This window comes from Atractosteus spatula, chromosome 9, assembly GCF_055471065.1.
Source record: "Atractosteus spatula isolate fAtrSpa1 chromosome 9, fAtrSpa1.hap1, whole genome shotgun sequence".
Taxonomy (NCBI): domain Eukaryota; kingdom Metazoa; phylum Chordata; class Actinopteri; order Semionotiformes; family Lepisosteidae; genus Atractosteus; species Atractosteus spatula.
Window position 1 is genome coordinate 36,047,729 of NC_142714.1, and position 25,764 is coordinate 36,073,492.

At 36.2% G+C, this 25,764-nt stretch overlaps 1 protein-coding gene across 1 annotated transcript in view; it reads right to left on the reverse strand.

Annotated features, from left to right (window-relative positions):
• klhl4 (kelch-like family member 4) overlaps window positions 1–25,764 on the reverse strand; it is a 96,529-nt gene that overhangs the window by 13,247 nt on the left and 57,518 nt on the right. The window contains exons 2-7 of the mRNA XM_088924969.1: window positions 15,111–15,278; window positions 12,967–13,103; window positions 10,349–10,545; window positions 5,884–6,096; window positions 2,085–2,271; window positions 170–394 (exon numbers count right to left, since the gene is read on the reverse strand). Coding sequence (XP_088781095.1) covers window positions 170–394; window positions 2,085–2,271; window positions 5,884–6,096; window positions 10,349–10,545; window positions 12,967–13,103; window positions 15,111–15,278 — 1,127 coding nt within the window. The remainder of the gene's footprint in view (window positions 1–169; window positions 395–2,084; window positions 2,272–5,883; window positions 6,097–10,348; window positions 10,546–12,966; window positions 13,104–15,110; window positions 15,279–25,764) is intronic.

Genomic DNA, 25,764 nt, shown 5'->3' on the forward strand with positions numbered 1-25,764 from the left:
TGAGGCAAAACCCAAAGTCTTAGAATCCTTTTCAAACAAATTATGGAACTAAGAAAAAATTAATTTTGCAAAAATATATATAATTAATGTACAGTACTTCACATCACGGTGGTTAATAGCAACTTTTGGTGTCTATATTAAGAACTAATAAGGAGTGTCTTCGTCCTACCTAATCCATGTCTGTGAGTTGACATTGGTGGCATTGTGGTCCATACTTTTGTTATTGGGTTGTAACACTCCACCATGTTAGATGTCTTTAATCCATCTCTGCCACCAACAACATAGAGCTTATTATCAATTACTGACACCCCAAACTGCAGCCGCCTTCCATTCATGGTACCAACTTGGATCCAAGTGTTGGTACGTAGGTCATATTTTTCAATTGTTGTAGCACCTACAAAACAAGCCAAGGAGAGCAAGTCAAACTTTACAGTGGGTTATATAGTATATTTTTCCAGTTACATGATTTTCATTTCAGGGAGGTCCTATTTTCCCACAACATGTATAAAGACTATTATTGTATTTTTCAATAATTCAATTAATTTTAAAATGAATGAAAATAGTCATGGCTCCTAAGTGGCTCAAGCAGTAAAGTTGCTGGCTTGAATCACAGATTACACTTGGTGGCTTGAGTGTTCAAGCCTGGGGCATGGCATTAGTCAACAAGGACTCTCTGTTTTCTAGCAAACAGCAGTTCCCGCAGTTTGTTGTCAGTGAGAAAAAGGCCACTCCTCCAGGTAGTGCTACTTCTCCTGTCAGACACAGTGAGCTTACAACATGTCAAATGATGAATGGCTGTGCAATTGAGCATGTGGGTGTAACACGTTTTCTCTCCCAGTTGGTTATAGAAGGCTAGAGCAGAGTGTCAAGATAATTAACAAAATACGGGTAGTGTCGGTAAATAATAATAATGATGATGATGATGATCATCATCATCATAATAATATACTGTACATGCTATGCTAAGCTTTCTATGGAATAATGATTTCCTGAAAAATGACAAAACTATATCACAATTTAGGAATTCACATTCATTTTCAATGTTTAATAAAGAAATTAGATTTTAAGAAAATTATATAGCATAAGCTTAGTTTAAACTAACCAAAACATACCGCAATCATATTCAATGCTGAGAATAAGAAATTTCCCAAAAGATCTAATCTGTTGAGCCTCCTGGTCATGTTTTTTCTCTGCCTGTAGAAGCTCAAGCAGAAGAATTAAGAATCCTTGTCATCTTTTAAATTTCTTTCTTTGTAAACAGACTTCATTATCATTTTGTGGGCCAGGGAATAGCTCTTTTTTAAAACATTGCTGGAGTTGGAATGTCACCAGCAGCACGTTTTCTCGTTTTTAATTGCTTGGCAAGTCTCATGTTATAATTTTAGCCTTCTCCGGAACTTTTTTCCAGGACTATAATGCCTCATGTTTCATTTATATCATGTACTCTTGCTCTACTCACAGAGTGTGATACACACAGAATATCTTAAGTGGATGTGTGACTATGGAAGTGAAAATTATTTTGCCTGAAACTGATTAGCTCATCTGGATGATATTTTGAAATAGGACTAGTAAGAGTATCTCTGTGAGGTTTTCTTCCTATGAAAAATATTTACAAAGGACTTTGAAGAGCATGGGTACATAAAAAAATGAATCCAACAGACACTTATACAGTATATAACAGATATATAAGTAAAGATTGATGTGGGTATGACAATCAATATTTTCTAACTGCTCGGGTACAAATTGGATCACAAGAACCAATTCCACACTTTAACAATCCCATACTCTAATCATATGCTTTCAATAAGGTTTGGGTGCAAATCTTTTTATTGAGTTCTGTTTTTATCTTTTTGTAAAACACCCTTTTTTGATTTCTGATTTTTTATTACACTGACATAACTTTGTAAGCTGTGTATTATCACACTTTGAAGCACTGTATATTTGCCAGGTTGCAAATTAATACTTAATATTATTTAAAAAAAATATTCTATTGGTTCCAATACTCCTTTTCAATGAATCTAGTAATAAAATGGTGTACACTGCGATCTGCAAAGTTTGTTTAAGTTTCTTCAAGCTGCATTTACCTTTAGTGGCATCCATGCCCCCTACTGCATATAGTGCTCCTACTGTGGACTTCCGAGGCTTCGTCCTTGGACTTTGTAGCATTGGTCTGCGTTCAGGTAACAGGTGGTATTTCATAGCCTCCATAAGCAACTTCTGGCATTCCAGATCATCAGCAAACATCTTATTGTTTTCCAAGTCAGCTAGAAGCTAAGTTGAAAAGTAATAATAAGACTATACAGTTCATCTACTAACATTGAACATTAACTTCATCTATATGTACATTTGACACTCCAATTAGATCCAAGATCTAAGTAGATCACACTCCAATTTGTGATTTTCTTCAATCTGTGCAATTTCTACTCCAACACTTCTCAGGCTTCTTTAAGAAACTACCAATAGGAAAGTTATTTTAAAAATAAAATCATTAGGAAAGCATTTTGAAATAAAACTTCATAGTCATTGCTCTTGGATATAGATAGTTATATTTATTTGTGAATGTCCCATACATGGTGCCATTATTTCTTAAAATACAAGTGCTATAATCAGTCTGTGATTCTTCAGTAAACTATGAATTGAGTGCTGAAAACAGAATGCAATGTTTAGAAAGGATAGTTTCATAACCAGTAGACTCAGGGCATTAGACAGAAGGAAGATACAAATATAAAGTTTGTCAAAATCATGAACAGTGAATAACTATATTATACAACTCTTAGATGAAAGTGTCATTCACAGACTTAATGCTCAGAACCTGTTAAAAAAGCTAAGTATCTTTTAATGATATTTAAAAAGTGTGTCATGGACTCATGAACAATTCTATTACACCATGTGTCAAGGCCTTATATTTATTAAGTCTGAGATATTTTTCTGGTTCCTATTTAAGGATGAAGAAGGGGAACATATGAGAACCCTGTGACACCCTGTGACACCAAAGTAGTACTTAAATACAGGACATGGTGAGCATGCTAAGAGTTAATTTAGTTCATATTTGACAAACATCCTCCATAACTTCTGAGGAGCACTGCTTAAGGGTTCAAGCATGGCAAATACGATTTCTAGATGAAGAATATAGCACCAATCTAAGGGTTGGCTGGCAAGCATTCAGTGCTAAAGTTGGCTTGGTTAAGAAATGCTGGAATATGACTTCTGAAAAGATGTAGTAATGGCATCAGAGGTCCTGAATTTCTGAAAAGGGAGGGGAATCTACACACAATACAATGAATTAGCTGGCCTCATTATTTTCCTTGGTAAAGATACTGTAAAAGTCTTTGGACAATGCATGGCAGGTGAAAGTTTGGAGGTATTTGGAAGACAGAGGGTGGTCATTATAGATAGTGATGCCAATCCACTGCTCGGTATGAGCCACAGCATTCAATGACGGTGCAGTTGATGTCCAGGATAGCAGAGATGCAAAGATGAAGCAAGAAGTCAAGAAGATAAGAGACAATGGGCCCCAAAGTATGATGTGCATATTGTACTTTAAGTAGATGTAAATGCAGCCAATGCAGCCTCTTTGTGACAAGGTGGCACAAAAAAGTTAAAAACGAGGATGATCCCTAGAGACCCAAAGGAGGAAAAATGTCTAAGTATTCTCTGTGCTGGAGGAATTCTGAGGAATCTGAAAATTCCATTAAGGTTGAAAAAGTTTAAGTGTGGGGAACATCAAAGTGAGAAAGTCATCCAAGAAAAAAGAAGAAGATTGAGAGGAACTGGTAAATAAAGCAAGATCCAGCTGAGGACTTCTAAAAGCTGAAAGTGTCAAAAAGCTTTGGGCTGGAGTGGCAGTTGAAAGAGAGTTGGATTGTAAAATATCCATCTGGTACCTGGGGTTTACGATCGATAAACAGTTATTGCTAATGCTTTTAAATTTATGCCTGTCATGAGCAACATCCTGCTGCTTCGATAGTATGGTTAATGATTGTGTAGAACAGAGGAAAATAATAACTGCTGTACCGCATTATTATTCCACATGCTGAATTCAGCTTTTCACTGCTCAAAGACAATCAATAAGTGTCACTTGTGGTGCTAGTGAAACAGTAGCTTAATTTAATGTTGTACTACTTCTTTAAATCCATTTAAAATAGAATACTAATATTATTAACTGAAGTAACTAAAGGGAAATGTTGTCAGCTGAAAAAGATAACAGAAGTTTAATAATGTTTCTGAACATCAATAAGGGTATTATAGTATATTTATACAGCTGGTAGTGGTAGCTGAAAATAAAAAAAAAACAGTATTCCAAATTCTTCATAAAAATTTTCTACATCAAATTCTTTAAATCAATCACTTGCTATAGATCTGTTTGGAAAGGTCTGACATGCTGATTTACTTTTTCCATGAACACTTGCTGTTGTTATTTTTGGAAACATTTTACATGCTCGTTTCCTATTAAAACTTGCAAGATTCAAATTAAAAACAATAAACAACATACACTTGAACAAACATAAGTTATGTACAGTAAGTAATTATAAAACACCAAGGATGGGCATGATTTGCAGGACCCAAGAAAGCAGAACCTTGGATTTCTGGGAGAAGTAGTTTTTGTTGGCAGATTCACAATAAGTTTGAAAAATTTGAAAAACCCCGTTATTTTGGAATGATCTAATTTTGAATAATTTCCTTAATATATGATTTTTTTCCTCAAAAGTGTTTTAAACATTTTGGAATTTAATTATATTAATTTGAAATAAATCATTACTGTTGATAACTATCTTACTCTCATATACATTAAAGGTACCATAGTTGATATGAAGATAACAGGGTTAACACATCTAAAATACATAGGATTTTACTTACAGCTATTTTGTTTCTGTTACACAAAAAATAGGAATATTATCTAAATGGCTCAAATTAGAATTCAATTGAAAATTAAATTAAAAAGGGAAACTTTTATTAGTACCAAAGTGTTTTTTTGTGATTGTTTTTTCATATTTAATAGATTTTTTCAGCAATTAAATATGATTAAACATCTAATCATAATTTCTCTTTAGCTGAAAAACAAACCTAAAATAAAAATGAGTCAAAGGAATATTCATGATATTGGAGGAGAGAGTACTTCCCTGCTGACAAAGTCATTCAAATCACTATTCAAAACATATTTAAGTCTTTTTTGTTTTTGTTTATGTGTGTTGATTTGCTTTTAAAAACAATATGTCTTTAAAGTCACAATGTGTGATATATTTTCAAAATTTAAAATCTTAAAATTATCTGTTTTATATTTTTACCGTTTCTAATAATTCTGTATACAAACTGTAATTCAAAAAACAATAATTTTGTTAATGTTCCACCATATTTTGACATTAAGTATACAGAAGCTGCATGTTGTTGGAGCTGTGTGTAATTGTATTTAATGAAATTGTTTTTCTGTATTAGAATATACATACATTATGATTAGCAGAGGAAAGCACTAATGGATGAATAAACATTTTATGTTATATGTTATATTTTACTGTACTGATCTGTCTGAAAAATACTTACAGATACAGTACTTTAATTCACTGTGCCATCTGGAGGTTTTACAGAGTACTGCAGTCCTGCATCAGATTATTAAAAAAATAGTATCATGTAGTGCTGTTCAGGGTAGCGCTGCACCTACTACAGTATACTGACTGACACCTCATGCATTAAAGATGACTGCATCTGTACCAACCACTCCTGTATATTTGTGGCAAAGTCTTTACAATTTGGGGATTATGATTATTTTAATTATTGATTAATTCTGTCCATTTATGTATTTCTCTATTCTCATAACCACCTTAATGTAAAATATTTTATTTTATGGATCCTTGGATAAAGAGGAGCTTGATTAAATACGGTTCATACCTGTGGAGGGAGAAGTGGTAGCCGGATGTAAGACAGCAGAAGTCCAAGGTCCTGCTGTCGGCTTTGTACATCATGTCTTACCCACATCATAAGAGCTTGGAATATTGTTTCTTCATCTGGTACATTAATGTCATCACTGGCCAGGAGCTTCACAATTTCAGCGCTTGGTAGCAGGAGGAACTCCTGGTTTTGTATAACCTCTAGAAAGTGTTCCTAGTATACAAAGCATGGAAAAGGGGAAATAAACGCTTTAATTAAGACTTTTTTTGACACATTTATTCAATTAGCTATAAAAATAATTTAAATACTATTATACTACTGTAGACTTTTTATTGTTATTGAATACTGTAGATAGTTAAACTGTCAAACAGGTCAACTTTACATGGGAATATACACCATTCTTAAAAAATAAATATATTACATATAAATAGACAAACATGAATCATTTGCATTCTCTTCATGTGTGGTGTTTGACTGCAAATCCTTAATGATTTTAGGGCATAGCATTTCAACAGTCCTGATACTAGGATGGTTTATATATAAAGCAGGTATCACCTTCCCTAAGGAAGACAGCCCTTTCCTTTACAGCACTGTTCCTTAATGTAGAGAAACCCAGTAAATAAAGGCTCTTCTCCATTCAGAGTAGGCCTATCCTTATTGAAAAACAGTTAATATACATCTGTACATATTTTGCAAGTGCAATAAATGCAAACATGTACAAATATTTTGTTCACTGTCATTCTTAGGATCCTAGCATTCTTAGATTTTGAAAATGTCAAAACAAGCAAGTAGAATCTGATACCTCAACACACCTATGCAGTATCTTGTATCCTCACAGAAAAGGGACAATTTAGGATATTCACAGAAAGGGACAAAATCAAACATCTGAAAGCAATAACACTGGGCAAAACCCCACAAACACTTGTGAAGAACATGAAAAGTCCTCTAAAACAGATGCTTGAGACCATAATCAAAACAATAACTTCAAAGCTACAGTATAAGGCAGCATTGCTAACCACACTACTATGAAACCCAGTAAAATATATAAACATCTAAAACATTTTAGTTCTTGTTAAATTATATGTCCAGTTTCTATATTAAAATTTAGCTGTCACCTATTTAAGGAATCATAATAATGTTAACATCATAATGTTCAGATACATATACACATCATTTACTTTTAAGAATTGCTTTTCTGTGAACACAATTACAAATGGCATTGACATTAACTTGACAGGGAGACTTTACCTTCTCTTTCTCTTCACACAAGCTTGTTCACTGATTTATTGCAGAGGATAGATCTCTGTGATGCATGTAATGCATTCAAGATTAAATGTTGGAACACACTACCCTACAACTAAGAAATGCACAGAAGTTATTGATCACTTCAGGATGTACCAAATTACTGTGCCTATACGAAATCTATCATGATCTCACCAAGGAACATTTTAATGAATTAGCTTCCATGTATTGATCTATTTGACTTTCACTTAAGCAATATGTAATCCAAAAAACCCCAGTATTGTACAACATCATTATGTATTAATTAAGACAATTTAGCATTTTGTTAAGAATAGTTAATTGAAGTTTGTCCATTTGCCTATTTTTTCACTGGTTATGTTTTCTAAACATATTAAAGGTGGAGTGCAAAATAATTTTCCCAAAGATAATAAAACACATTATAAAACTCAGTTTAACAGTGTATGAATTGAAAAGTATTTTTTCAGTTTAGAATGAACTACCACAGTATCAGCTTTCTGCATCAAATGGATTCATGGATTTATATACTGAAATGAAAAGTCTTTTTCAAAAACAAAAAAGTCCTTACAGCAGTCTCGCTAGTGTCATATCTAAAATTAGTGATAGCAAAGAGAATGCATAGAAATGAGAAAGCTACAATCAAACAAATTACCAAAAAGGAAAATGGAATGGTACAGATGCAAAAATGTATAGAAAGACTTGAATATAAATTGTGGATATTTGACCAAACCAGGTAGCTCCCTTACTGGCCTTAAGAGTAAACATTGTAGCCTGAGCCAAAGACTCATAATTCTAATTTTCAGACTTTCATTTCCATTTGGAAAAACATATAAAATGTTGTTTTTTTTCCTGAGAACAGAGCAAACAAGGACAGAACAAAGAATGTAAGGTTTGGTACTTAAAGGCTTGCTGTGTGCTCTTGTAACAGCATAATTTATATTGCATGTTAAATTAAATTTCTAATAACATTAATTGCATTTAATTATTATTTAAGACCTTTTTAAAACTTTTCATATTCAGTGAGAATCTGTAACTGATATCATTATATTTGTTTTATTTAGCCTCCTATACAATATATAAAGATTCATATTAAAGATTTATATAAAGAATATTATATGTACTAAATCCTAGACAAATAGTGTGAATAAAATTAATTTATGTTACTCCAGATGTAATTTCATCATACTCATCTTGCTTTTTAAGACTAATATTGTTAATTACAAATAGCAAGATTTGCTATTTGTCGGAAAAAACATTCCTGAAGAAAGAGGAACAGAATGCCACAATAGCTTTGTTTCTAAAGAAAAAAATAGAAGGGTTTCAAAATAGCATGTTTAATGTAAATACAGCTGATAATGGGACAGGAAATCTTTAAGCCTCTGTGTGCAAGATTGAAATCATTGAACAGGAGGTTCTCCTGCGTGCGTCCTGTGATTGGATCAACCTTTGCACTCTGGAGGACCACTGTTATCCAATGTAAACAGTCTGTCCAGATGTTCTTTAAGAGATAACAGTGAGCCTTACAGCGTTTTTCCTCATTTCTACTGTGTCATCTTTTGAATTTGCACTTGCTTTTAGTCTGAAACCTTTTCCTCCATTTCCTTTCTGTTCTGTCTATATATGACAAAGATAGACGTGTGACCTCTTCTTTTTTCAAAAAAAGTGTTTTTTGCCTCGGAGTTTAGGACATTCTATTGAGCCAGAGAATGTATCTGGATCAAAAATTTGATCTTAAATTTAAATGTTGAGTCAGTGTGCTCCACATTCACCATATTTATTTGCTTTTATAATATAAAAAATAATCTTTAATCAAATTCAATTTTCAGTTTTACATTATTTGTTTTTTTAAAACTGCACAGAATTGAAAAGAAAAAAAGATGAGCATGTTGTTATTAACTGTAGACAAGTAAAAAAATATTTAGCATTATTTTCTAAGTTGACCTATGAACTGTGATTATGATGAGTAACTTAAACTATGACCTCATAAAAGCAACTGGAAGTTTTTGTTTCCATGCAAACAATCAGGAATTAACTGTGCAAGTATTGATTCAAAACTACATAAACAGTGTTGTATCTCTTTATAGCCAGGCAGTATGACGTCATCTGTAGAGGTGAAAGAACCGCCATTATGCATGGTCATGTCTCATAAAAGTTCTCTTAGAACTTTCCCAGTCTGGTTGTTTTCCTGAAAATGTGGAGGAGAATCCCTCATAAACTGCAATATGAAGTAGAAAATCATTTTTTTTTTGTATTTACTATTTTCAGACACATTTTATGTGAAGTCTTATATAACCACTATAACACTTCATAGAGACGTACTGTAGTACTATAGGCTGATATAACATTCATATCAAGTTTGTAATTCAGTGAAATTCTAATAACAATTAAATGAGCCAACAGATATAAAGGAATAGTATACTTAATACTTTGGCAAAGATAAACACTTTCACAACCCTCCTCATTTAAAAGGACTGAACCAGGGAGAATTCTGCAACAGTGAAGCTGGGATGGAGGGAGGGGTGCTAGAAAAGATTAACACAGAGTTGTGGGCAGCCAGGTAGTATTTATATACTGTATATATTTATACAGTTTTTAGAATTAGACCTCCTCCCAAATTTCTGTTAATACCATGATTTCAGTAGTTCAGTAGTAAAATGAAAATAACTTACAGTATGCATATAAAGAGATAGCATACTTAATACTTTGCTTTTAACCTGGCTGACGAAATGACAGCATTTTCCAAAGGTCAAACCTGTCACAACCCCCCAGAAGGATGCCCAAAAGATAGACACAGATTTTGAAGATGGAGTGAGTGCAGACTGCGTACCAGCTACCAGGGGAGAGGCACCTTCAAGGACAGTAAAAAGGAGCACTGGGAAAATGGAAGAGACGAAACAAACATAGGCTGGACAGTAGGCATGGTGGGATGGACTTTTGACCAGAATCGGGCAGAAAAAAGAGGGTGGATGGCGAGAGTGGAGTGAGTGGAATTAAGAGAAGAGAGAACAGGGGAAAGGGAGATGGAGCAGCCATGGTTCTCTCTTTGCATAGCTCATGCAGGAGGGGAAATACTTTGTTTTCCATTGTATATTTTTAGGTGTGTATTACCAATTCCAGAAACAGGAACAATTATAATAAAACATTAGTACTGGTGCTACTAAACCCTTACTGATAATGTTATTACTACTGTTACTGCTCCTCTTACCATTGTGTAACTGTGAGCAACATTTAGGAGGTCCATGCACCCCTGTGCATCAGCAAATGACCGGATTCCTAAACAGTTGGAGGGGTGTAGTTGTTTCATAAGAAAGTTGCAGCACACTTCAATCACTTGAGAAAGTTGTAGAAGGCAGGCAGCAGCCAGGAGACTTTCAATTGTCTCTTCTTTTAGCTCCAAAACACCTACATATTCAAACCAAAGAAAAAAAGATCATTTTCTGTGCTTGTCATCTGTAGAAATTCTGTTCAATTAAATGATAAATGTGCAAGTTCACCACAAGACATACCTGTTTTAGGCAAATAAGCCATCTAAAGCTATACTATATTAGAAAATACAGTAATAAAGTGTAATGTATAGTAAATGCATACAGTATTAGTATATCTATAATATACATATTAATTTACCATTATAGTGATTCTATTACTCAGGATTCAAAGCTATTAAAAAAGTAAAATAAATGATAGAAAATAATGGCAATAATGATATGGTAGAAAATATATAATTATTATTGTAGGAAGGTCAAAGCCAAGATATGGATATGTAAAATGGAACCCACTCTAAATCAATACAGTATGTCATTCAAATGGATTTTTACTATACTTGAGCAAATAAAACAAGTAAAACATTTTGAATTAATCAAATTGTTTATGATAAAAATGTGTGGATACTATTCACGCTGATGTACTGAAACTTTAATGAGAAAACAAGCCTATCTCAGCTTCACATGTTCCTGCATTGAGTTACAGCATCTAAATTCATTAAGAAAGATTGTAAGATCCCAGCATCCTTTGGTAATCTAAGTGATCTGTTTCTGGCGCGGATAGTTCTTTGTACAGTACAAAGCATTTTAGTACCTGCATTAAAAGAACAAAATAGCACAATTTGTGAAAATTTAAGATGATCTGCCATTTCTTGTTTTTCAAGCAGTTCATACATATGCATACATTACCTTGGATTCCCATTGCAGATTAATCTTTTATGAAGGAACTAATCCCTTTCTTGTACAGTAGTTCATCTCTACCATTTCCAATGGTTCACCAGTAACAGAAACTTAGTTTTCTCTCCCTTTGTATGGATTGCATTCACATTTGTAGTTCTCCTGAAGTTGTAGCTCCCATCTTTGTGAGACTTCATGTATCCTTGCTATTACATACAGTAAGCTAAGTATGAATAGCATCCATAAGATTTTCTTAGGTACAACTGGGAAAATGCCCAGGGAAATCAGGTCCTGACAATTAATTTGTATTAATCTGTCATAGCCTTTGTATAACTGCCATCATTAATCTTATTTGATCTAATCTTATCTTATTTCATTGTATTTTGTCACAAGAAATTGTATTTCTTTTTAGACTTGCTTTATAGTGCCGTATCCTTATAGTACCCTTTTATAGTGGGCTAAACATACTCACAATCAGATGCAACAAATTTAATAGGGCACACAAAAATTATTTTAAATTTTATTCTTCAAGTAAACATACATTTTAAAATAAATGCAGCTGTAATAAAGAAAATTCATAATATTAAAATTAATATTAATATTTGTCCAGTAATAAATAATATTTGCTACAAGCCAGCAGCCATGTCACCCTGCAACTTACAATTGGCAACCCACTGAAGCTAAGCAGGTGTGAGCCTGGTCAGTACCTGGATGGGAGACCTCCTGGGAAAAACTAAGGTTGCTGCTGGAAGAGGTGTTAGTGAGGCCAGCAGGGGGCACTCACCCTGCGGTCCATGTGGGTCCTAATGCCCCAGTATAGTGACGGGGACACTATACTGTAAATAAGCACTGTCCTTCAGATGAGATGTAAAACCAAGGTCCTGACTCTCTGTGGTCATTAAAAATCCCAGGGTGTTTCTCGAAAAGAGTAGGGGTGTAACCCTGGCGTCCTGGCCAAATTTCCCATGCCTCCTAATAATCCCCCTCTATGAATTGGCTACATTACTTTGTTCTCCTCCCCAAGATGGCAGGTGGAGCGATGCGCTGGTTGGAGTATTCTCTGCATTTAATGGCAACGTCAGCTCAAAGATTTGGTTCAAACTACCTAATGGAGACGAGCGTGCCGACAGGCAGACCCTGCTGATGCGGGATTAACGCTAGGATGAGAGAGAAATAATATTTGCTACAAGAACTAATAAACTATTCGTGAGGCATAAGAGGCTGTTTTTTCATTAAGCCTCAGTCTCTTACTTGCATTTGTTAAATAGCAATATGGATAAATCAGCCCTTCGTCTCCACTAATAAAACAGATGTGAAATATATGACTGTTTATGGATATAACACTTCTAATCTTTGGACCAGAATTTCCAAATAAGTGTTAATAAGTGTCTTGTTTCAGTCCTGCTTTGGATTGCACAAGCTGGTCTCTCCCTTCTCGAGTGAATCCACTGTGCAGTGGGGCTGCGGTCACATGGTGGCTGCTGTGTGCCACCCAATTGCATTTTAGTAATGGGTCAGATAGGCTTCCTCCAATATCTAAAGTCCTTTGGGATCAATTGGGTGAGAAGTGCTATAGAAAGCAAGCATTTATTAATGGTAAAATGTTGATTTATGATATTGCTCAGATTAACTGTATAAAGGGAATGAGCATTTTATGAGCACTCACCAGTGTATGCGTAATGAACCAAAGATTTCAGAGCATCAGGATCCACACCTTCCATCTTAATCTCCTCCTGTTTAGCTTCTCGAACATCATTGGTGAACATGGCAGCAAAGTAATCGGACACTGCACTCAGAACAAGTCTGTAAATTTACAAGGGAACAAAAACTATAGTCTAAAAAATAACTGTAGATAGTGTAACTATTTTACTGTGCTTTTCAACTGTACAGTCAATTAAAAGTGGTTGCTGGGCAGTTTTTTCTATGTTGTGCTTTTTTTTTTGCTTTTCTCCATATTTTGAAGACTGTGTCTATGCTTGTCTTGTTTTTTTGTGTCTAGTAACACTGAGTTGATGTGGGGGCGGAGTGTAGGGTGTGTGGTTTCGTCTTTTTAAGATGGGTTCTAGTACAATATCTGTGATCTCTACACTTTGCACAAATGTACAGTACTGCAATAAAAGCAAAAGCATACCTTTTTTACATGCTCAAAAAATCCTTGAGTCAAATCATTCCTAACATATAAAGTGTTATATTTTCCTGAACTAAAATTGGTTATAGAAGCACAGCTGAAGCTATGCAGGTGTGAGGCTGGCCAGTACCTGGATGGGATACCTCCTGGGAAAGCTAAGGTTGCTGCTGAAGAGGGGGCACACACCCTGCAGTCTGTGTGGGTCCTAATGCCCCAGTCTAGTGATGGGGACACTATACTGTAAAAATATAGTGAAAAAGTATAGTGAATGAGACATAAAATCAGTGTCATGACTTTCTCTGGTCATTGAAAATCCCAGGGAACGTCTTGAAATGTGTAGGAATGTTAACTCTGGTGTTCTGACCAAATTTCCCATCTGGTCTTTACCAATTATGGGCTCCTAATAATCCCTATGAATTACTCAAAAAATCTCTATGAATTGGCTTCATAACTCTGTTCTCCTCCCTATTGATAACTGATGTGTGATAAGGGTACACATACAGTAGGCTACAGTTGCAGGTGGGTTCTTTACATTAGTGGTATAGGGGAGTCCTCGTTTCTTGTGGAGTGCTTTGATTGGAGTATCCAGAAAGGTGCTGTATAAATATAAGGATTATCATTATTATGAATCCCTCTTTTTTGAAACCTGATGTTTATGAATAACAAATCAACTGATTTGGTAATAAATCTATTATTATTATTATATCAGTAGCAGTGGTAGTAGTTGATACATTTTGCTTTCAATATTTCTTCTTAACAAGTGCCTTTAAATTTGGTGTAGATATTAAAATTGCATTGTACGTAAAAATGTGTAAGAATTATGACACCATTCCTTAATTAACATTTGCACCTGCCAATGATTTCTATGGTGTTGTGATCTGCCTCAATGTCCATTTTCTCTGTTTTGAGGGGATTATGGTGTGGGTGTCAGGTATCATGTTTTTACACCACAGTAAAATATTTTTGTATAAGATTCAAAAGAACATCGATATTCAGATCTACATGGTGTTAATTCATTTATTTCTAATGCATTAGGAAGTCACTGACATTAGTATCAACTACAGTATGTATCATTTGCATGTACTGCCTATGTCAATTTTAGGATCAAAAGGGAACAAAGATAAACATTCACAGATAAAAGGTTAGAAATTTGTTTTGATTAAGCATGCCTATTCTCAAGAGACATGTAAGCTGGAAATTTCAAGAATTAGGGAAATTAATTCTATAGCTCTTTATACATTACTCCAGGGAATGAAAGAAACTGAATGCTGGTCTCAGAACCTTTACTTTGATGTGCACATTTTTGTTTCTACTCTACTTTTTCAGGACTCTACTGTAAAAGAAATCTAAATGCTTAATTTGAATAACTTTTAAACACATAACAAACCAAGGCAAATTTTCCACTTCCACATTATTCTTGTTCTTATCCTGTTATCGCATTAGTTGGATTAGAGACTTGAACTGATCAAATATAAGGGTTTTTTTCCCATTCCCATTTAGAAAACACCACATGTGGGTGTATGAAGATGAGAGTATAATCATATTTTAAGGTGTGTGATACAGTATGTGTGTTTACTATATATGCTTTATACAGTATTTGCTTTTTAAAATATATACCCCTCTTGACACTGTAGGATTGCCTGCTGTATATTGTAGGATGGAGTTTCTTATACTCTCCATACCTATGGGCTGGAATCTTGTGGTTCCCTGCAATCAAGAGAACATCGCACAGCTGCTTATGTTGAAGGTAGTTCTCCATCTTGCGGAATGTCTGCTCTGCATGATTCATAGCCTGGAAAAATTCATCAGAGCAGTTGGAGTTCATCCTGGAGTAGTTGCTTAGGGATAATCTGCAAAGCAGAAAAGACAATGGCTAAGTGAAGCTAATTATTATCAGTAACTTTATAGAAAAAAAAACTGAAATCCTGTGAATTATTTTTTTATTTCTAATTCCACTTTCTGTTTTCAATTAATTTCAAAATACTGTAATTCATCACCAGGGAAATTTAAGCAGCAAGCGGTGCAACATAGAAAACATAAGAAATAAAAAAACTTTACTATGAAAAAAATCTTATACATACAAAAACAACAAATAGAGTATACAAATGATTGAAAGTAACAGTATGTAATAAGTAAGAAGATATTAAAGTACATGCACATATGTAGACTAAATTTCCAAAATTGACACTCAATTTCCTTTTATTTGTCTTGTACTATGAACAGTGAAAACATATTCCTGAAGATGATGTAATGATTACTTAGGTCTTCCTCGGGATCTGCTGGACATAAAGCTGTGCCAGGGGTCTTAAAGGCTCCCCAGTGATTTTACAACTGAGGTTTACAACATTTTGAAGGTGGTTTTGACTTTAGAGTTTGAGTTTGAGTTAAGAGAACCAACAGATAAAAGAAAAAGTTAAAATACTTTATATAAAAGAGGTTTACAATATTGATAGAATTAATTTTTGGATTCTTTTTCCAAAGGGACTCTCTCAGCTGTATATAAGTGCTGCTGGGATTTCTTCTCAATGACATCAGTGTTCGTAGTGAACTTTAGTTTATTGTGAAACACAGTACCCAGATATTTGTAAATTCAAACTATACTATCACACCTGTTGACCAATTCGACCAGAATGGATCCATGTGTTTGTCCAGGCACTAAGAGAAGAGAGACTAAAATACACTGTCATCAGCAAATTTGAAGATATAATGATTTTCATAGTTCGTCCGATAGTCATCAGTTTACAGAGTAAGAGGAAAATGTCACGAAGCGTCTTTCATGACCCTATTTAGACAGCAAAATCCGGAGGGGAATGAGGAAACATGGGGAAAAAGACTAGGATAGGGGCTGGAAGAAGAACAGGGGGCATGTCCAAGGTGCGCTTGTGTTCGGGGGGGGGGGGTGTTCCAAGGCCAACAAGTCCAAAGGAGTCCGTGAGAATATCCTGAGAAAACCAATGTCCAAAGCTGGGTGATCCATCCTGAAGGACCAGACAAGAGTTAAAAGCTGGAGCGGGATCCGGCAAAGGGTCAGGGGAATAAAAGGGGATAACGGGGCCAGCCATTCCCAGCCCCGGACCTAGATGGTCAGGATGCCGTTGTGAAGCCTATGCCATCGAGCCCCTCCTGGACTCGCTGGTAGGTGTGCTTCCAGGAATCCATCTTCCAAAGCTGAGCCTGGAATAATGGGAGCGTCTGGCTTTTAAAGGGGAGACTGGAACAGGAGGCAGGTGCAGGAGATCAGGTAAATGAGGAAGGGCTGGAGCGTCCTTAAGAGGAGGGGTTTACGATCATGACAGAAATGGAGGGGAGAACCAACATGGTCTTGTCGTGAACCAATAGAAGCCCAAAGTCAGATGCCAACCCGTTAATAAATATAGTTTGTTCTATTGGTCAGAAAACTAATGATCTACAGTTATAGGATAAGTTCATGATCTAATCTGAAATGTTTGATTAGTTTTTCAACCAAAATGTGTGGATGCATTGTATTAAAGACTGATGAAAAATCAGTTAAAAGAAGTTTGAGCTGAAGATTTTTTTCTGCTCTAAATGTTTATAAAGAACAGTAGGCAAATTGGAGGGGGTCAAGAGCTGATTCTATTGCAGCCACAATATGTGATTTCATATTCATCATTAATGGAGTCATAGCTATTGGCATCAAGTCATTGAGAGCTTTAGGTCAATTCTTCTTAGTATCAGGTACAACTGTAGAGTGCTTCTAAACAGCAAGAACAATGCCATTGTCTAAAGAAAGATGGAATAGGTGTTGAAACACTTCAGTCAGCTCTGCAACACAATACTTTAGTGTTCTGCCCCAAATTCCATCTGGACCTGGTGTTCTGTCAACCTGAATCTTTTTAAAATAGTTTGTGAAGTTTGCGATATTTATAAGTTGATATTTGCTGTGTTTTTCCAGGAGTATGTAGCTTTTGGAAAACATTGAGTTGAGTGGAGAAGTCGTACTTTTTGAAATTACTAAAAAAAATGTATTTAACTTGTCAGGTAGGGTCTGTCTGCTAATTCCATCTACTAGGATGAATTTGCGTTCCCCATTGATATTCAGGCCATAGTCCTGCCAGTCAATGTAGAGTTTGCCTTGATTATTTTGCTCCATTACTTTATTTTTTTAATCATTTTTGCTTGCCATATTGCACGTTTAACTTCTTTATTTACTTGTTTTCTTTCTTTGATCCACAGTAGAATAACCTCTTATTTTTATAAAGAAAATTATTGAGCTCTTTGGTAACCCAAAGCTTATTATTTGGATACTGTAAATGGTGATTCTCTTAGAGGGAATTTATTTATCAACACAAAATGAAGAATGAAAAATTATGAATTATGAAAAAATCACATCAAGGCAGCCTTTCAAGGTGTTAATACTCGACTTTGATAATAATTTAACTGTTTTCACAGCTGTCTCTGCATAGTTTACTAATGGCTGGTAAGCAGGAGCAAGGAGATTGGTATTATGATTAGCGGCACCAAGGCCAGGTATAGAGAATGACCTGGGAGAGAGCCATAACAACTGTCAAGGATTTGTTAATGGTGTGTATCTCAGTTGACATACTGGTGATATGGTAAAACACATATTGTATAGCGTATAAAATAAACCTAGAACAGACATGATCGAAACACTATAGGGAAAACTTTATGCACAGTCCTCCTGTCTCATTAAAATATAATTATCTATGAATGTTAACACAATCTTTAAAAGTCTGGAAAAAGGAATTGAAATTGAAATGGATATACTCATATATGTGATTACTTTAATTTTATGTACAGTACAACAATATATAATTTCTGTATCTACTGTGGTATTCAAAACATGTCTTACTGTTTTTTTTAACATTAATAAATTAAAAACATTCACAAACACAAATGCTAGATCAACACAAAATTAATAAAAATACCAATATTAAGTTATTTAATTTACTTAGAATGTACTTCACCACTTACAAATAAATACATTACACATAAATTCAGAATAATAAGTTACATAAATGACTATATTAATGCTTAATAAATTAATAATAAAAATGCTTAACTGTGAAGTTTCTAGTACAGTATGTTTTCCGCTGACTCCTAATAGTGGTTTGTGTTTTTAGGACTGTCGGGGAAAAGGGGAATATACATTCTGATTTACTGTCTGTTTTGACCCTGGAGGGTCTTAGAATTGTAGAATCATGAAAAGTCAGTCATGCCTTCTAATACACATTTTCCCAAAAAAACATTTCAGTATTTCGGATAAGTGTTTACGGAAATAAAAATGTAGTAGTTATGTATCACATTTGAAATGTATTATTGTTATTGTTGTTTCAAAATAATGTCATTAAATAATAATATACAGTAGAAATGCTGCTTGGCTTCTCAAACTCAAATTAGGAAGGAATGACTTTAAAAGCAACTATTGTCATTTTGCTTAAACAAAAACAGACAGAAGAATAAATTAGGCCCAATAAATCTACTCACAGAGGAATGTAGTCTGTAACTGTAAGATTTCTTGAATATGATTCTGTTGTTTCTGAGCACAGATATAGTTGTCACACTAGGCTTATTGTAGTTTCCTTTTAACTCAGCACACTTTACTTTTGAGTCCACAGTTTCAATTGCTTACTGTACATAATATAGAAACTTTAAACAGGAAAACCATCTTGAATCAATAGTACCTTGCAGAACATGAATTGTAATGGAGCTAGAAGCTGTGCTTTTCTTTTCTTTCTCCAAGTGTTATGTCCCAGTGTGTGGTCTATGTCTGTTTTTGTTGTTACAGTATGTTCCACACTTCTGACTTTGATTGTTCTCCGTCCCCCATTGGTCCATCATTACACCACTGTTTCCATATGACATCATCTTCAATTAGCTTCTTGACCAATTACAACTCATCTTATTCAGTATAAAACATGGAGGCTTTCAGAAGGAAGGGGCCTTTTGTTTGACTTCTTGCCCACTTGGCTTCTGGTTTTTGTTTCACTCTTGGTTTTGCTTCGGCTTTGTTGGTTTGTTGTTTTGCTTTGTGTATGTGCATTTTCGTATATCTTTTGCTTTGCTATTTTGTTGGTTTCTGTTCATCTCTTTGTACTTTCGTTTGTTTGTGTTATCCTTGTTTCGCCATTACCTTGCCCAAACGTGTTATTGTATCAACCTCTGTGCTCTTTTGTACCTTGTTACTTGTCTGCTCTCGTTTGTATTCGTAGTTCACTTGTGTATTTGTGTGAACTTTTGTGTATTGAGTTAGTTTAGGTTGTTGGGTACATTTTTCACACACGTAGTTGATTCTTGTATGAGTCACACCAGTTTAGTATGGGTGGTGCGTTTGTTTTGTATGGTTTTGGGTAGTCAGTAGAGGTCAGCTAGGATGTTGAAGACACCGAAGACTGTGTGTTTCGGGTTTTCTTTTGTAGTCAGATTAGCTTTCCCACACTTTCCTAGCCAGCTCCATTTTGTTTGTTATTTTATTTTCTTTGGCACCACTCTAGTTCCCTTACCCTGTGTGTTATTGTGTCCAATTACAAACCAGTCACTTATTCAACTTAATATCATCACTTTTGCACCGACCCTTGTTATCACGCTTCCTAGTCCCTCACCAGAACCCACCTGCTTCCAAAAAATATCCTAAATGTTACACTCCTTTACCCCTAGACACTTGGGTCGTAACACTAAGGAAAATAAACTATATGCAGTGCAGTTCCAATAAAAAATAAAAATAACAGACATTCCTTTGAGCCTGGATACAATCTCTGCAATTGCAGTCCTCTAATTAAAATACACGTTTTTGATGGACAGCTACTTTCCTTTGGGACCTGGCTGTTCAACGCCTCCAATATTGCAAAAGTGCCAGTGCTAAGCCTCTCTCCCTACAGATTAGTAGATTACATGGTGTTTTGCAGAATCTAAATAATCCTTTATAATGTTGGCAAATATGACAGAATGTTTCTTTCCATGCCCTTCATCAAGAAAATCTGCTTGAAGCTTTTCAATCACCTGTCAAAACATGTTAAAAACTGTTTTTAACACTGTTAATGAATTTTGGAAGCAACTTGTTTCTTGATAATATTTAGTTATTGTATGATATAAAAATAATGTCTCTAGATGAAAGAAGAATAGAATTATTTCTATAAATATAGACAACTTCGACAAGACTTCAGTTATATTACTGAGCTGTTAAGATTATTACTTGTTAACAATTGGACATCACTCATAGGTAGAGTTCTCTTACTCATTCTTCAGGATCAAAAGTCAATGCATTTTCTATATCCCTTTACATCTTCAAAAGTTTCAGATCTTTGGTGAAGTGAATAGCATCAGTTAACTGTTTTACTCAGATCTTCATGTGTTCATGATTTAGGAATACCTTGAACAGTATATCTGCATGACTGTGGCCCTTGAACAGTGGATTTGGGGATCCTCTTTGCTAGTTTTCAAACCATCAACTAATGTTTCTTTTAAGATACAATTTTGTATGTACAACTCCAAGACATGAAAGGAGGCTCATTCTCCTGCTCATGTATAAAACATTGAAACACTGAATAGTCTAGTTCCAGATCATTTTAAGGATTTACTGCATACTGTAAGTATGTTTCGTCCAGCTCTTAAGTGAGATGCACTGATTCTAGAATTCTTAATCTGCCAAAACCAGGCCTCCTTCAATGGAAGACAGAGCTTTCTTAATTGCAGCACAATGTCTGTGGAACTGTTCAGTTCCATTACAGAGTCTGCAACAGTCAACAATTTCAAAACTCACTTGAAGACCTATCTTTTAACTAAAGCTTTTAATGTGTACATTAGTCATACTCTTCATTTACTAAAGTCAGTTTCCCCCCCATTCTTTCATTTTCTTTGTGTGCACATGATGTTAACTGATAAATGCTTATGAATAATGTAGTAGTAGTATTTCAGAAAGAACCCTTCTCATAGTTCTCAGTTCCATTGAGTACCCCTTCCCATAGTGTACTTTTAACAGCCTTCCCTGGGAATTTAGTTTCATCTGTGAAGAGAAAAAAAAATACTTGTGTACAAATCCTACTTCTTGCCAAGTCTGCATTTTTGAACTGGTTATAATCTGTGGTATTCAAAACATGTAAGTATAATGCATTTTAAATGTTGAATATATAACAGTAATGAACAAACAAAATTATAATGACTGCCGAAGCATACAGCCATGTTTGAATTATTCCTTTGTGTAACGAACAGTTCTTTCCGGACCCTATGCGGACGACACAATCCAGAATAGTGAGGAAGGAATACACTAGGGAAAAGTCATGCAGGAACAGGGATGAACAGGGGGGCGTGTCCATACGGTGCTGGTGATCTGGGGAGGTGTGGCCAAGGCGAACAGTTCAGAATAAATCCAAAAGGGGAAATCCAAAAACGAAAGCAAAAGTTCCAAACCTGAGAAATCCATCCAAACAGAAGATTAAAATCAAGTGCTGGGTCGGGACTGGCGGGGGGAACAAGGACAGGAGCAGGAAGTTAAAAACATGACGGAGCCAGGCGCAACCAGGTCCCGGACTCGCATGATATGGAAATCAGATGCAGAGCCACGAGTAAGGTGCGCGCCTGGCTTATAAAGGGGCACTGAACCGGAGAGAAACAAGGAACAGGTGGCGGGAGTGATGCAAATGAGGAAGGGCTGGAGCGCCCTTAAGAGGAGGGGTTTGCGATCATGACACTTTGCTACTGACAGCACACAATCAACGCAGCATTTGACTTGAGTAGAGTGTCTCATTACTGTAGATAAATGAGTAGTAAAGATGTTATAAAGAAAAATTAAACCTGATATATTCCCAGCTTAGCTAGATAAGTGTTAGAATAAGATAAGTACTGTATTAGCCATATACAATTTCTTGCATTAGGGACTCATCTTTTCACATATCCCAGCTTGCTCTCCATGAGACATGCAAACAGGGAGAGAAGCTTTGGGTCAGAACATAGGGTCCACCATTGTACAGCACCCCTGGAGCAGCTGAGCCTTGCTCAGGAGCCCAACGGAGTAGGATTCCTCTGCCAGCCACAGGATTTGAACTGGCAACCTTCCAGCCACAGGCACAGATCCTTAGCCATAGAGCCACCGCTCAAACCAAAGAGTAAATAGTTGGAGACCTCAAGCCTTGATGTTGTTGTTGTTGTTGTTGTTGTTGTTGTTGTTGTTGTTGTTGTTGTTGTTGTTGTTAATTATAATAATAATTGCTTACACTTGCCAGCAGCCATATCACCCTTACAACTGGCAACCCACTGAAGCTAAGCAGGTGTGAGCCTGGTCAGTACCTGGATGGGAGACCTCCTGGGAAAAACTAAGGTTGCTGCTGGAAGAGGTGTTAGTGGAGCCAGCAGGGGGCGCTCACCCTGCAGTCCAGGTGGGTCCTAATGCCCCAGTATAGTGACGGGGACACTATACTGTAAATAAGTGCTGTCCTTCGGATGAGATGTAAAACCGAGGTGCTGAATCTCTGTGGTCATTAAAAATCCCAGGGTGTTTCTTGAAAAGAGTAGGGGTGTAACCCCGGCATCCTGGCCAAATTTCCCATGCTTCCTAATAATCCCCCTCTATGAATTGGCTACATTACTTTGTTCTCCTCCCCCTCCCACTCTGACGGCAGGCGGAGCGATGCGCCGGTTGGAGTATTTCTCAGTCGCAGTCAATGGCAACGTCAGCTCAAAGATTTGGTTCAAACCACCAAACGGAGACTGGTGTGCCGACAAGCGGACCCTGCTGATGTGGGATTAACGCTAGGAAAGAGAGAGAGAGAATAATTGCTTACACTTATATAGCGCTTTTCTGGACACTCCACTCAAAGCGCTTTACAGGTAATGGGGACTCCCCTCCACCACCACCTTGGATGATGCGACGGCAGCCGTAGTGCGCCAGATCGCTCACCACACATCAGCTATCAGTGGGGAGGAGAGCAGAGTAATGAAGCCAATTCATAGATGGGGATTATTTAGGAGGCCATGATTGGTAAGGGCCAATGGGAAGTTTGGCCAGGACGCCGGGGTTACACCCCTACTCTTTTCGAGAAATGCCCTGGGATTTTTAATGACCACAGAGAGTCAGGACCTCGGTTTTACATCTCATCCGAAGGACAGCACTTATTTACAGTATAGTGTCCCCGTCACAACCTTAGTTTTTCCCAGGAGGTCTCCCATTCAGGTACTGACCAGGCTCACACCTGCTTAGCTTCAGTGGGTTGCTACTTGTGAGTTGCAGGGTGATATGGCTGCTGGCGCATGAATCTGACATGCAGCGTGGCACATTGATAAAAATTGCCTAATGCTGGCAATATTTCTAACATGAAAGGAAGACGTCTTAATCACATTTTTCACATGAGACTCAAAAGACAGAAGAGGATCAAGTGTGTCTCCCAGATTCCTGACTATAGCAGATGCATTAATAGGGAATCTATCAACCATTATTGTGAAAAACTGAGTTTTTCCAACTGTGATTTGCTACCCAACAGTAAAATTTCTGTTAAATCGCTATTTAGTTTCAAGAAATTTGATGTCAACCAGAGTTTGACATCACACAAACAAGTGATAAGTGACAGAGGGGGATGACCAGAGGGGGAAGAAGTTTTAACATAAATTTGAGTATCATCTGTGTGGCAGTGAAACTGAAGACCATGTTTGCATATAATTTGGCTGAGCGGTAGCATATAAATAATAAAAAGCAAAGGGCTCAAGACTGAATCCATGACGGACTTGGGCCATGGGGACTAAGGGAGACTAAATGCCACCTGCCAGTCAGATAAGAATTAAAGAACAGTTAAAGACTGTACCATTGATAGAGAAAAATGTTTGCATGCAATTTAGCATCACATAATGATTTAATGTATCAAAAGCAGCACCATTATCAAGGAGCATAAGGATAACTTATAGCCTCCAAGTCAAAGGCAATAAGTATATCGTTCACAACCCTGTCAAGAGCAGTACTATGATTTGAGTGGAAGCCAGACTGAAAAGGCTCAAACAAGCCATTAACTATTATATGAACCTGTAATTGATGTGCAACCACTTATTCTAAAAACTTAGATATAAATGGTAAATTAGAGATTGGTCTGTAGTTCATCATTATATCAGAATTCAATCCAGGTTTCTTCAGTATAGGAATGATTGATGCAGTCTTTAAGGACAACACCCAGGGAAAAGGAACTGTTGATGATGTTGACAGTTAACATGCAGGTACTGTTACGGATTCGGCCAGTGAAACCGAAACCAAGTAGTGAACCCACTTGCGGGAGCCGATAGAGACAAGTCGTGATCCAAATACCGTAGCCGAAGGAGAGAGCCGAGAGTCCAGGGGAAGCCAGTGATCCAAACAGGGAGAGAGTAGCCAAAGCCAGACCGTAATCCAAAACCGTAGACGAAGGAGAGAGCCGAGAGTCCAGGGGAAGCCAGAGAACCAAACTAGGAGAAAGCAACCGAAGCCGAGCCGTAATCCAAAAGACGTAGTAAAAGGGGATAAACCAAAGTCGGAACCAGAACAGTACGAGGAGGTAGAAGGCGTAGCGCAACTAAGTAGCTCGAAAGGGAAACCAATACTGAGCGAGGGGGTAGGGAAAGACTAATGCTTAAATACCAGATGAGACGGAGGTGTGGTGGTGAATGCGTACACTGATAGGTGGACTGATGAACTAAGGCTACGCCTTCTTCTGCCTCTTTCGTTGCCGAGAGGCAGGGATCGTAACAGGTACTGTATCTGGGAGGTGAGCTTTCAAAAGAAAGGTAGGAATGGGGTCTAGATAACAAGAAGTTCTTTTAGAGGTGTTAAAAATAATAATGTTTGTGGCAGCATTAAAAATAGTTTAATCTAGTGCAAAAATGTTGTGACATTGCAAATTTCTATATTCATTTGTACAGTATATACAAAATGTTGTTGGTGCATTTTTACAGTGTTGCAGCAGCTATAGTGTAATGTGCAGCGGTCATTTGATTTCTGACATCTAAATCATTATCAATAATGTATACTGTAAAGTATGTAGTATTTCAAAGTAACATAATCTAAAAGCATGCAAGCATGCAAAAATGCTTACATTGTGTTACATGTCTACAAATTTATGTTTGAATGTCTGACAACCAATCTGAGCCCTTCCAGTAATGTTGTGAAAACCTTGCTAAAACATTTTCCCAGTCATAATCAAAATACAATCTTCTAGGAATATTATTACAGCATTTGTGTTAACTGGGTTCATATCTAGAATTAATTATTGATTACTCCATCTCAAAGTGTAATATTTGCAGAAAAATGTCCCTTATTACAACATATATATTATCTGTATACGATATATAATACTCCATGAATACATTCTAACTATCAGCTATAAATGAAATAACATTAATAAAACA